The 12181-nt window shown below is 40.2% G+C and overlaps 1 protein-coding gene across 4 annotated transcripts in view; it reads left to right on the plus strand.

Annotated features, from left to right (window-relative positions):
• The window catches only part of HERC3 (HECT and RLD domain containing E3 ubiquitin protein ligase 3), an 89391-nt gene that overhangs the window by 50136 nt on the left and 27074 nt on the right, over positions 1–12181 (plus strand). For 3 of the 4 annotated variants that reach the window (XM_067557156.1, XM_067557158.1, XM_067557157.1), the window contains 9 exons: positions 2296–2485; positions 3063–3226; positions 3838–3951; positions 5447–5470; positions 5555–5644; positions 6967–7137; positions 7752–7895; positions 9511–9677; positions 10466–10532. In XM_067557156.1, the coding sequence (XP_067413257.1) occupies positions 2296–2485; positions 3063–3226; positions 3838–3951; positions 5447–5470; positions 5555–5644; positions 6967–7137; positions 7752–7895; positions 9511–9677; positions 10466–10532 (1131 nt within the window). Of the gene's footprint in view, positions 1–2295; positions 2486–3062; positions 3227–3837; positions 3952–5446; positions 5471–5554; positions 5645–6966; positions 7138–7751; positions 7896–9510; positions 9678–10465; positions 10533–12181 lie in introns of those variants that run through there. The other variant, XM_067557159.1, reaches the window with a different exon arrangement.

The raw sequence follows: 12181 nt of genomic DNA on the forward strand, positions 1-12181 counted from the left end.
ATTAACGCAAAGTAGGATCTTTAGCTGGTGTGAAGACTTCAGTGGACCTATACTGATTTATACCAGTGGAGAGTCTGGCCCGTAGTCTTTCAAATAACTATTGACGATGCTCTGGTGAGAAATATTAAAGTTTGGCTGTAGCTTTGTCAGACTTTCAGGAGCTATAGAGTAACTGAACTTATTCTTCCACTAATGTTAATGGGAGATGGAGATGTATATGCTTGTTGAGTAAATGAACCCCTTTAGATACTAGATATATGGCTACATATACTAAGCCTAATTTTTCTCTTACACCAGTAACTCCACTGACATCAGTGCAGTTATTCCTGATTCACACTGGTGTAAGCAAGAGACAAAATAGGTCCAGAACATTTAGAAATAAAAGTAGTGGCAATTATACTCTCTAGTGCAGCATTAATTAATGATGGGTGGATTTGTTCTCTAAGACTTGTAGGGTCTAATCCTTTTTGGAGCCTCCCAAAATGTTTGTGGCACTGCTTTTCAGAGACCCTTATGGACGTGTAGAGATGATAGAGTGAAAGCTCTGCTGGAATTTTCATTATAACCTATCTTCTGGGGTTTATGAATTGCCTGTTTAAAAAAAAAATTTTTTTTCTGAGCTGAACTTAATAGTGATGCATGTTAATTAAAAATTGAAAAATAGATTTTAGAATTGAGGATATAGTAGATCTTAATATACCTGATGCATTTAAAGCACTTTTTTCCTCCCCAAAGCAGTCTTAAGTTACAAGATGACAAAAAGGCAATTAGGTATGTCCGTCTCACCATGCTTTTTTTTTTAGTTCCCAGTTTCCCCAAAGCAAATGCCACTAAATGTGTTGAATTGTATAATAATGTTTGAAACATGACTCATAATATTCTTGCTGCATGCAGAGTGGATCCCATTTAAATTGGATTCCAGTATAATGAAACCCCATTTATTATAGACAGCACAGGTACTGACACCTATAGTTAAAGCTGCCCAGCACTTCCAGTTAGAAGACCTTGTTTTCAGCTGCTTCTGACTGCTAAATTTAAACTCTTCAGCCTGAAAATTCCCATGCTGGCTATCCGTTTCAAGCTGACTTTTAGAGAAAGTTTCCGCTAGAATGGCTCATCCATTTTTCAGAATGAAGTTAGGAAAAATACATTGGTTTGGCCCTGTTAAAAAAAAATTCTTGCAACTGTTCCATTCAGAAGCTTTAGTGCTTTGAAACAGGGACTTGATATTCAGTAAGGGGGTTGACCTGGTGTCATAGGTGGACGTTCTGCCCTCCCTGCTCAGATTATAAGCCTCTGAAAAAATCTGTTTGCACATGCTCAGTAGAGACTTGTTAGAATTTTGCAACTAAATTCTCTGAAGATTCCATCCACACTGAGCATGTTCTGTCTCCCCATAGCTCCTATGTGTCAACAAGACTGCACATGCACCATCTGCACAGAGTGACTGACCATGCTCCAACCTGGCTCAAATGCTGAGGAACGGGGAAAAGAGATGCAGGGTGGAGGGACAGGAGCAGAAGACTGGGGTGGGGTGAGGAGAGGCATTAGGAACAGGAGAGGAAGAGGGGCATTTCCTAATTAGAGTGCTTGATTCTGAAACAGTGTTCTTTTAATGTTTTTTGGATGCAGTAGGTGAAATGGAATGATAGTTCTCAATTATTGCAGTACACTGTAGCCTATAGGTTTCTGTACAATGATTCTATAGTTTTTGCATGGACTAAAAAAAATTAAAGCACTTTGAGGATACTACTGTACACACCTGTCTACCAGCCATCTATCAAATATTTTATTTCAATAGAGCCAAATGTAGGAGCGTTCTTTGGAGAGGGGAGTGTCACATTGCTCTCTTAAGCCCTCAAAACTATAATATAAAAGTGTAACACAAATAAATAAATAAAAAGAATAGGTACTCAGGTCTGAAATAAGGATTTTTAGTATCAAGTATAAGATTTAAGTGCAGAAAATCTTAAACACTGGATTAAATTACCATCACTTTACCTTTTTCCTCTTGCTCCCCTTTACTCGCAGTCCACCCTGCAGGGTGAGAGAGCAGAGGGGAATGTCAGCCTGGATTTTCAGCCATCATAAAGTACTTTCTTGCTTTTGTGGGTTATTTTCAGACCCTTGATCATACACGAACCTACATAGCAGAGGACAAATGAGACAAATGGGCCAGATATCGTGAGCATGTGTGACAGGTACAATGTGGTCTTAAGTGAGCACTGAGCCAGCCTTTTATCGTTCTTCAAGGATGTATACTGAGTTGCCTTCTCTTGTCCTTTTTTCCTCCAGATCTTAAAGAGCTTTGAAAGCTTTTTGATTCCTCAGCTGTCCAGCTCCCCACCAGATGTTGAGGCAATGAGAATCTACCTGATTCTCCCTGAATTCCCATTGTTTCAAGACTCGAAGCATTACATAACATTAACGCTTCCTTTAGCGATGGCCATTCTGCGACTGGATACGAACCCCAGCAAAGTATTAGGTAAGGGGTCTGCGTCCTAGGTGCATCTTGTTCTGTGTCATGCCTTTAGCATCGGTCTGGGTCACATTCACAAAACTTAGACTGGGGGCTTTCAAAAGCACTCCATGTTGGCCTGACTCTTCTCCTGTTGAGCTTCCACTGGCTTCAATGAGAGCAGAGTTAGGCTGATACTGAGTATCCCTCATGGTGCTCTGTTGATCACTGCTGTGAGATTCAAATACTTGACCCTTCCTCTCTTTATTCATAGAGATGCTAGTACCAGCTGTGCCTCATCCATGAATCAATCTGTATAGAAATTTTAGTCTGCTGTGTTTGTGAATGCATGGAACTGGACAGGGTGCTTATACTATATTATGTTATGGTTTGTGTTAGTGCTTGCATTTTTTCAGAGCTCTTTTTAATGAAACTGCGCAGCCCCTCTTTACCACAGAGAGAAGTACCATATATTGTGCTGTGTTACAATACTTCATTCTCCGATTCCAGCACTGTAATGCCCTCTATCTGCTAGTGCTCTAATAACAATATTGACATACATATATATGTATACATGTATATATATGTATATTGTTTTCTCTAGATAACTGGTGGTCTCAAGTATGCCCAAGATATTTCCTGCGGTTAGTGAACCTCTATAAAGGTGCAGTGGTGTATCTCCTGAATGGAAGAAAAACATTATTGATCCCTGTTCTGTTCTGTAGTTACATTACAGCGGCTCTCAGACTGCTAGAGAAACTTCACAAGGTAAGAGGCAAGTGTGTGTGTTTTGGAACGTTTCAGTGTCATAGTCCAGGGGCTGTCCGACCTTTTCCATACCAGTTCTTCCCCTAGCAATGTGAGAAGGGCAGCCTGGTTGCAACCTCTGATGCCAATTCGCAAGTCCCAGATTGACAAGGCATGTCATTGTCTGCCACAGACATTTATAATTGCAGCCAAGGAGAGAGGGAGAATGCTAGCACTTAAACTGAGCTTGAGGCTACATTGTTTAAATTCATAAGACTTTGTTTGAAACAGTTTAATAAATAGCTGTACTAAATAGCTGTAGCAAAGAGCAATAGGAAAGTTTAAATCTTTTTGTACATAAGTGGAGGAATTATTTCTTGATTGTATTTTAGCATCTTTCCATGTGCCCTGTAACTAATGACACACATTTATTGAATGCAAATTAAATTCTGAGGCACCTCAGTTGTTTGCAAATGCTCTTTGTGGACCCAAACCTGTGAGCTGCTTCATGCAGTCAGATCTGAGCATGTGGGTTGACACCCCCCCATGGAGGAGAAGAGTCTGTGTTTTTTAAAGGGGAGGGGAGGAGTGCATATGCCCTAGAATTTTAAACCTTTTATTTTCTTAATCAGGTGAATCTGAAAGTTAAACATGTGGAATATGACAAGTTTTATATCCCAGAGATTTCCAACTTGGTGGATATTCAAGAAGACTATCTTATGTGGTTCTTGCATCAAGCAGGAATGGTAAGGGGTTTTAATGAGTCATGAAATTGCTGTTCATCTTCACCTCTTTAATGCTATTTATAAATTTCAGTATTCCTAGTAATGATTATTTGTTGGCGTGATGAATTGAATATATGAGCGTTTATGGGTAAGCTGTCTTTGATTTGGGTACTCGATGAAGCTAACTTAAAACTATGCCATCAGAAGAATAAAGTTACCAAATATATATTTAATGCCCCAAACAATCTCTAAAATTCACTAATGTGATTTATGCCTTCATCTTAATTCAATCACTGTTTAACTTGTTCCTCTTAATTTAATCAGACCCTCAGGAACCAAATCACATATAATAAAAATATAACTTCTATCCTTTACTTCTATGCAGTGTAGTTGTAGCCCTGTCGGATGTTAGATAGACAAGGTGAGTGAGGTAATATCTTTTATTGGACCAACTTCTGTTGACAAGTTTTTGAGCCACTCTGCTCAAAAGAGCTATTTCACCCAACTTGTCACCCTTTACTTCTATCATTTAGGATGGTATTATAAAATAAGATGATCACTGGCTATATAATGCTGCTTGCTAAAAGAAACATTGTCATCCCAATGAGCAGGGCACTGAACTGGGGCTTGGCAGACCAGGTCCTATTCTAGGTTTTTCTTGTAAGGTGGGAAAGTTCCTTCATTGTTTTGTACCTCAGTTTCCCCATCTGTAAAAACTGAGAAAATGATATATGCCTTCCTTGTAAAGCGCTTTGAAAAATATGAATGACGCATGCTATATAGAAGCTAGGTATTATTAGTATTAATAATGACTCTGACCAAAATTCTGAATGAGAGAGAACAAAAATATCAAGGGAAGCCACAATAATAAAAGATGACTGTAATTAAAAGTTGCTTATCCACTTTGAGGGACAGTAAACACTACAATGTACCGTGCAAGCTGTAACACTCCCTTTTGGGTGGTAATAGTAATACTGTAATACCCTATGCTTGTTTTAACCAAAGTGCTGAGATGTGATCAGAGTAATAAGGCAGTGCTTTAATAGTAAAACTTAATCCATTTATTAAAAAGTTGATTAAAGGAATAAATGTGTTAAATGAAAATTGTAGCATTTGGTGATGGACTGAATTTAATGTTGTCACAGTTGTGGGCTTAAAATAGTATCTATTTGTTTGAGATAGTCCCACTAGCTAGAGATGAAGTGATAAGAGGTCAATAAGGTCTGTTTTGTTGATTTCTTGGGGTGAAATTCACCCCTGTGCATAGGATCAGCTCAAGGCATATGGACCACTTGGCCTTTAAGTGGGACCTAGTTGGTATATAAGCCTTGATGTGGCCTTTTGCTCAGAAGTGTATCTCTTCCTACAAGAGAAAAAACTGGGTTTTTCATGCCAGAAGATACGAGGTTCAGAGGAGCTAGATCTCTGAACTAGTCCATCCGAAAAAGCAAGACGTGGAATATGGAACCAAAAGAATTAACCTTTTTTCTTTTTCCCCCCTTATCTCTTTCCACAGAAAGTAAGACCATCTATCATGCAGGTAAAATAATTTGCTGACTCTTTTCTTTGCAAGTGCTTGTCCAAGTGGCAAACAGCAACTGAAATTTTCCTTTCTTCCTTCTAGGATGCGGTGACACTCTGTTCTTATCCTTTCATCTTTGATGCTCAAGCTAAGACTAAAATGTTACAGACGGATGCTGAACTACAGATGCAGGTAGCCAGCTCTCCTCTTTTTCACTTTGCCTGTCCCTGGTCGTCTCCTGCCTTTCCTCATGTGCCTAGGTAAAGTTCGCTGATAGTTTATATGTGTGCAGGATTTCATTGTTCATGTAGCTATGTGCCATCTAGCAACGATTAAATATCTGAAGGACCTTTTGCTACTGGATACCACTGAGGCACTGCTGAAGCCCTTATAGTGCAATATGTTTTTATGTAAATAGAACTATTTCACTAGCAGAGTTCCACTGAAATCCAAAATGTGATTTGCATCTTGCAGTACATTGTAGGATTGAACAATGTGGGATTTTCGTTCTGTTTCACTAAGTGAGTGGCATCAAATATGGCTTTCGCCTGGAGATCCTGATGTAGAATGGTCCTTGACCATAATATAAGTGATCTAGCACAATTTGCATCAAATTGGTGGCCACAGGTTAACATCATGGTCATCAACTAAATTGCACTTATGCACGATAGGGAATAGAATCCAGAACTCTAGTGAAGGACAGTGGCATGTAGTCGGTCAAGTCTGATGCATCCCTTCCAGTAGACGGCAGTGATGCCACATACTAGTTAGCAAATTACAGAGAGCTTTCCTCAGCTATCTTTTATGAATGTGAAAACTGTATGTGTGAACAGTGGGGTAATTTCCGTCGACATTCACTGAGGACCGGGACAGGTGGGGAAGGTCATAATTATTAGTCACTGGTTAAAATGTAGCATAGGTTGCTAGTGTCCAAAAGTCATTACAATCTGATGGCTTTTATGTGGACTGTGTGAAAAGAGAGAGTCTAGTTCCTAGCTGAAAGATTCCCACACAGTGAAAAACCATCACCATAGTTGTCACTAGCAGTGACATTCATCTTGATGGAGAGACTAAAAGTTAAATGGTCTACAGAGACTCAACTGCCACCTTGCTCCTTGAGGAAGTCCTTCCAAATCATGGCTGAAACGTGTTGTTGAGTAGTGTGGGAGCAGCATGCACTGCTGTTTCCTATGTTGCACCTGTTCTGTATATTGAGGACTTCAGACTCCTGGGAGGCCGTTTATTTATGAGCCCTGTTGCTGTGAAGGGAGTATTTGTAGTGAATCCCCTGTGTCTCATCCTCAACAGTAATAAGATGGCTGTTAATGTTGTAACAAGAGACAGCAGCTTTATGAAGGCTGTCACTGAGATGTTAAAGAGAAGAAGGAAAGAAAACAAGGGATTGGTCACAAATTGGTTGGTGGTGGTGGTCAGGCTGTCTCCACTCAAGAAATAAATAGTACTAGGGTAGCCTGCTTATTTCAGTCTCTCTCTTTTTTTATGCTATTTTATAGGTTGCAATCAATGGAGCGAATTTGCAAAATGTTTTCATGCTTCTCACTCTGGAGCCTCTGTTGGCCAGAAGCCCTTTCCTAGTTCTCCATGTCCGCAGGAGTAACTTGGTTGGCGATGCTTTGAGGGAGCTGAGCATTCATTCAGATATCGATTTGAAAAAGCCTCTGAAAGTAAGATCCTTCAGGTTTTTCCCCCTAAACTGCCTTATTTCTCTTGTTTCCTTTTCAATTCTCTTGCAAAACTGTTCCCTCCTTCCCCCAATCCCTGCCACAACTGTGGTCATAATAAGGTATATTGACGTCTCCAACCAATCCAACCAATGAGGGGATAAGTCTGCCTCCTTCCTGATCAGCAGACTTTGTTGGGACTAGGTGGCTCAATACCAATTGGCATCTCCTTCATTGTAAAAGGACCAGATAATAGAAGCCAGAAGGGAGGAGTTTGGCATGGGCTGGGGAGGACTCCACTGATATGTGTGGATGAACGGGTGGGAAGGGGGATGTGAGATCAAAGCCTAGAACAAGTAGCTTGTTTTTATACAGTGCTATGCAGTGTCTTTTTGCCATTTTGCAGGAAGAACTAGACTGGGTCACGTAATAAAATGAATGTGTTTTATGTCTGAGAAATGCTGCAGAAACACTCCCTCCCCCACTGAAACATTCCCATTTTTCAAAGTTGGCCTTGTATGTCACAGCCATTAATTTGCATGACCTCTGATTAAATCTGAAGACTCTAATTTACGGTCACATTCTGTACCCTGATTAGTTCCCTGTTTTCATGACAGGTGATCTTTGATGGCGAGGAGGCTGTTGATGCTGGAGGGGTCACAAAGGAATTCTTCCTTTTGTTGCTAAAAGAACTCCTGAATCCCATCTATGGAATGTTCACCTACTATCCAGAATCTAACCTGCTGTGGTTTTCAGATACAGTGAGTCACTGTCCTGTCTGCATTTGTTAGCACACACGTGCTATATTGAAGTTAGTCACAAAAACTATGTGAGAGAAATTGTTTCCTATTATTTTTTTCAATGATGCTAAAAGGGTCAGATCCTCATCAGATGTAAATTAGTGGAGGGCCATTGCCCTCAATAGACCTATGCCAATTACACCAACGAGGATTTAGCCCTGTTTGTCCAGCGTTAGTCCATAATACAAAAATGCATAAAATCTTAGATGATGGTTTATAATGGAAGTGTTAATGGATTCCTTTTACTGTTAACACTGATAATCATATACTGTTGTAACTGATAAGTGTGGAGCATGATGTTGTGTATTCATTGCTTGATTCTATAGTTTGGTGTCTCAGCTATAAACAGAGGATGTACAAAACCAGAGAATTCCAATCATAAGGACCTTAAATTTATGTGCATCCCCTGCTCTTCAATATCTCATTCATGCATTGAACTTTTTAATGTACAATGACAGGGAGCCATCATATAATCATTACCATAGCAAAGTTATTCTGACTTGCCTGTCTCTGCAAACTGTGTTTTGAGTGGTGTGGAATGAATGTCAGATATCGTTAGACAGGAGATCGTTCACTCCCTCTTCTCAGCTAGCAAAATTGAAAATTACATTGTTGGGTAGTTGTTCTGGTATGTGTGGTGTTTTCTGTTTTTAATAATCAGCACATTACATTTTGTAACTCACAAATCACTCTACACTGCAGTTGTTATCATTAACATTGTGAAAATAGCAAATCACGTGGTGGTGAGAATAATATAATGATGATAATAACAAATGTGAAAAATACCTCATTCATATGGTTGAAAAGTTTAAAAAAACATGTGCAACACTATTGTAACAGATGCACAAATCTAAAACCAAACAGCAATGAAGAAGGATGTGAAATAATCAACAGCTGTGTGCTCCTGGATAACAGTGCAGTTACGCATGACTTTTAAATGAAAATAGTTTTTTTGTTTGGATTTAAACATTTTCCTGTAGTATTTGGAATGAAAACTTTGCAGTCTTGGGAACCTGGCTATTCTCTTGTTAGGGTCCAATTTGAGGGATGTGCAAAAGTAACTCTTAGTATTTGAAATTTGGCCATAACAATCTAAGGTGGTGATTCGGCTGTGAATGCTCCAGTCCTGCAATGAACTCTGTGTGGACTGAAGGTTCTGCTCACAGGGAGCTCACTGCAGGATTGGAACCTACAAGGGATATTTTTACCTCTGTCCCTCTTGAATATCTGTGGCCAGTTTGTTAACAATACAATTATTAATAATTGACAGGACCATTTACTGCGTATGAGGCACTGTCCAGTCAAGGAGGACAGTCTTGGCTCTGAGGCACTCACAGTTGAAGGCTAGATTTTCAGAAGAGCTGAGCTTCCATTTAGGCAATTCAATGAGGTGGCTGGGTTTTCAGAAAAGTTCCACATCTCAATGAGCGCTGCTTAGGGTCAGAGCACTTCTGAAAATCTGGGCCCAAATTTTGATGCTGCAGTATGTGTATGCTTGTAGGGGGAATATGTATTTGTGTTCCAGTAAGTTGCACAATAATTTTGTTCTAACTGTTATCTCCCTATGTGTCTGAAGTGTTTTGTAGAGCACAATTGGTTCCACTTGATTGGTATCATATGTGGACTCGCCATATACAACTTCACTGTGGTAGACCTCCATTTCCCATTGGCTCTGTACAAAAAGTTATTGAATGTGAAGCCCTGCTTAGAAGACTTGAAGGAGCTGTCCCCTACAGAAGGAAGGTATAACGCTGAAGGACTGTCTAGGCTGCTGTTCTGCAGTTCTGCTTTGACTTCTTGTGTGGACTGGGATGATGGGGCTTTGATCTCTGTAGGAACCACTGTGAGCTACCATGACAATAACCAATTAGCAAGGCAATCAAAGATAAAGCAGGAACAGCGTTTCCTGAACACAGGGACACTGAAGAGTTACTACCTAAGGGTCGTTTTTTCCTAGCTCGGGCAGGTTGTGAGGTTCAGGTCACATGAGATTCTTAGTCTGATTTGATTATCATCTGCTATTAATTGCTATGTGATTTTTAGCTCAAAGTTGAACCAAAGTTTAATCATTCTTAAAAAAAGAATTGATGGGGTAAAGTGAGGGGCCATAAAGATCCAGGAGTCTTGCAGCCAGGTTTTGAGAGACATCAACAGGACTCTAAAAAATGGGGTAATGGACATGCCCTTCCTCCCACCCCGGCAGTCCTCACACCTCTCTTGTGAAACTTCAGAACTAGAAATCAAATGCTTTTCCAAGCACTGGGCCACTAAAAAGGATCCTTGTCAGACACAGAATAGATTGAGAATTTGTAGTGCAGCATTTATCCTATTATAACAAAGCACATCTCTAAACGAGAGTGCATGTCGTCCTCCTCCTTTACGCAGTTCAGAGTTTATCTTGTCCTGTTACACTGACTGATAGTATTTACTTTCACTAATGGCTTTTTTTTCCTTTAAACATAAAGCACAAACAGTACTGCCTGTTGGAGGTCTGATTTTTCTTTCTCCTCCCTCCCCTCCCTCTCTTGTAGGAGTCTTCAGCAGCTTTTAGATTATCCTGGGGATGATGTAGAAGAAACATTCTGCCTGAACTTTACAGTAAGACAAATTAATGCCTTTTGTCCGTGATGCGATTTGTTGTGTGGGTGGCCATATACACGTGTGGGTGCTGTGGTTTGACCCAAAGATGACCATCAAATACATGCTGTATATTGTAGAAATGTTAAAGTTCCTTGTAGGTATTCTTCTGTTCTTCTGCATGTGGTCAAGTAGACTATGCTGCTAAGTAGAGTAAGAGGGTAACATTTTCAGAAGTGCCCAACTCCCATTTTCAGAAATGATTTAGGCACTTAGGAGCCTGTGTCTCCGTGACTTTCAGTGAAATGTAGGCTCTGAAGTCCCTTTTGAAAATGGGACTTCGGGTCCGAAGTCACTTGGTTGCTTTAGAAAATGTTACCTCATGCCCATCTTTTTTTTCTCTCTGTCATTCTGTCATTAGTAAACAGTGCACACTCCTTTTGTGACTTCAAACATTTACAGTGAACAATATTTTACTATTGTGTCAGACCTTCTTTGAGACAAAACACTGAAGTGCATCACTAGGGCACAGGCTTTGGCACACTGAAATACCGAGGCTCCAAAAGATTTTCCTCCTGCTAGTAAATGCAATTGATAGTCTTTGCCAGAGGCAGGGGGTGGAAATGCACAAGAATCTCTCTAGTTTCTCTGCCTGGTTGCTTAGTCTGAAGATATGCACCCAGAGGCATCTTGCTTACTTCAAAGTGACAATTCGCTGGCAGGCCTCAAGCTGGGATGATCTCACCTGGAAGAGGATGTTCCAGGTAGGCCCTAACTTTACAGGCAGGTGCTTGTCGCCTTCCTGTTTTATACAGAGGAGTATCTGGGGTGGAGGTGGATGCATTGGTCCAACATCTAAGCTCACTTGTTACTAGAGAGAAGGCTTGAAAGCTCCTTTCCCAAGGGGCTCTGATTAGAGCTGATATGGCCAGGTACTAGGTTGGGTATTGTGAAGAAATCCTCTCCACCTCACTGTGCTTTAGGAAGGCTGTAATTTCTCTTGTTTGATAAGGGAGAGCTTTTAAAATAAAGCTGGCTTATAAATCTTTGCTCTAGAGCTAACCAATTCGGGGTCTAACACAGCCACAGACAGGTCTGTGCTACCGTTCGGGTGAGGTCATGAGGCTGTAGCACTGATAGCATCCACCTATAAGATGAATATTTAAAATAGCCTTGTATAACTTCCCCCAAGCTCTTTTGTGCCTTGTTTCAGGCAAAAGGACATCTTTACTGCTGTGTTGAGGCCTTGAAAAGGAGTAATAATTTTCCCCAAAAAATCTGTAAGGAGATCTGTTTTGTGGGTCATTTGTGCTGGCTGCCTAAAAATCTGGCTCATATCATTTTATCCAGGAGACACTTTGAAATAATGTAATTATGTATGGAGTATAGAATGTACCGCTGGTGTTCTAGCTGTTACAAACACAGATAAAAGTAGCACATCAGACTTATCAAGTGGTCTGGTAATCTACTGTGATTAATTGAGCATCCTGCATTGCCATTATTCAAAGGGGACTTTGTTCGTGCCAATACACATGGCATTGATTAAATGTAGTTTCTCATGTTTTTCAGCTTGCAGTTGACTTAACAGGGTAGCATGGTTCTCTTCCAGGTCTGCATTTGGCCTTGATTGCAAATCATGATCTAAGAGCAAATGATGCCTATGAAAAATG

The sequence above is a fragment of the Emydura macquarii genome, unplaced genomic scaffold, assembly GCF_026122565.2.
Source record: "Emydura macquarii macquarii isolate MOO-44397 ecotype Brisbane River unplaced genomic scaffold, CSIRO-AGI_Emac_v2 contig_1790, whole genome shotgun sequence".
In the NCBI taxonomy this organism is placed as follows: Eukaryota; Metazoa; Chordata; order Testudines; family Chelidae; genus Emydura; species Emydura macquarii.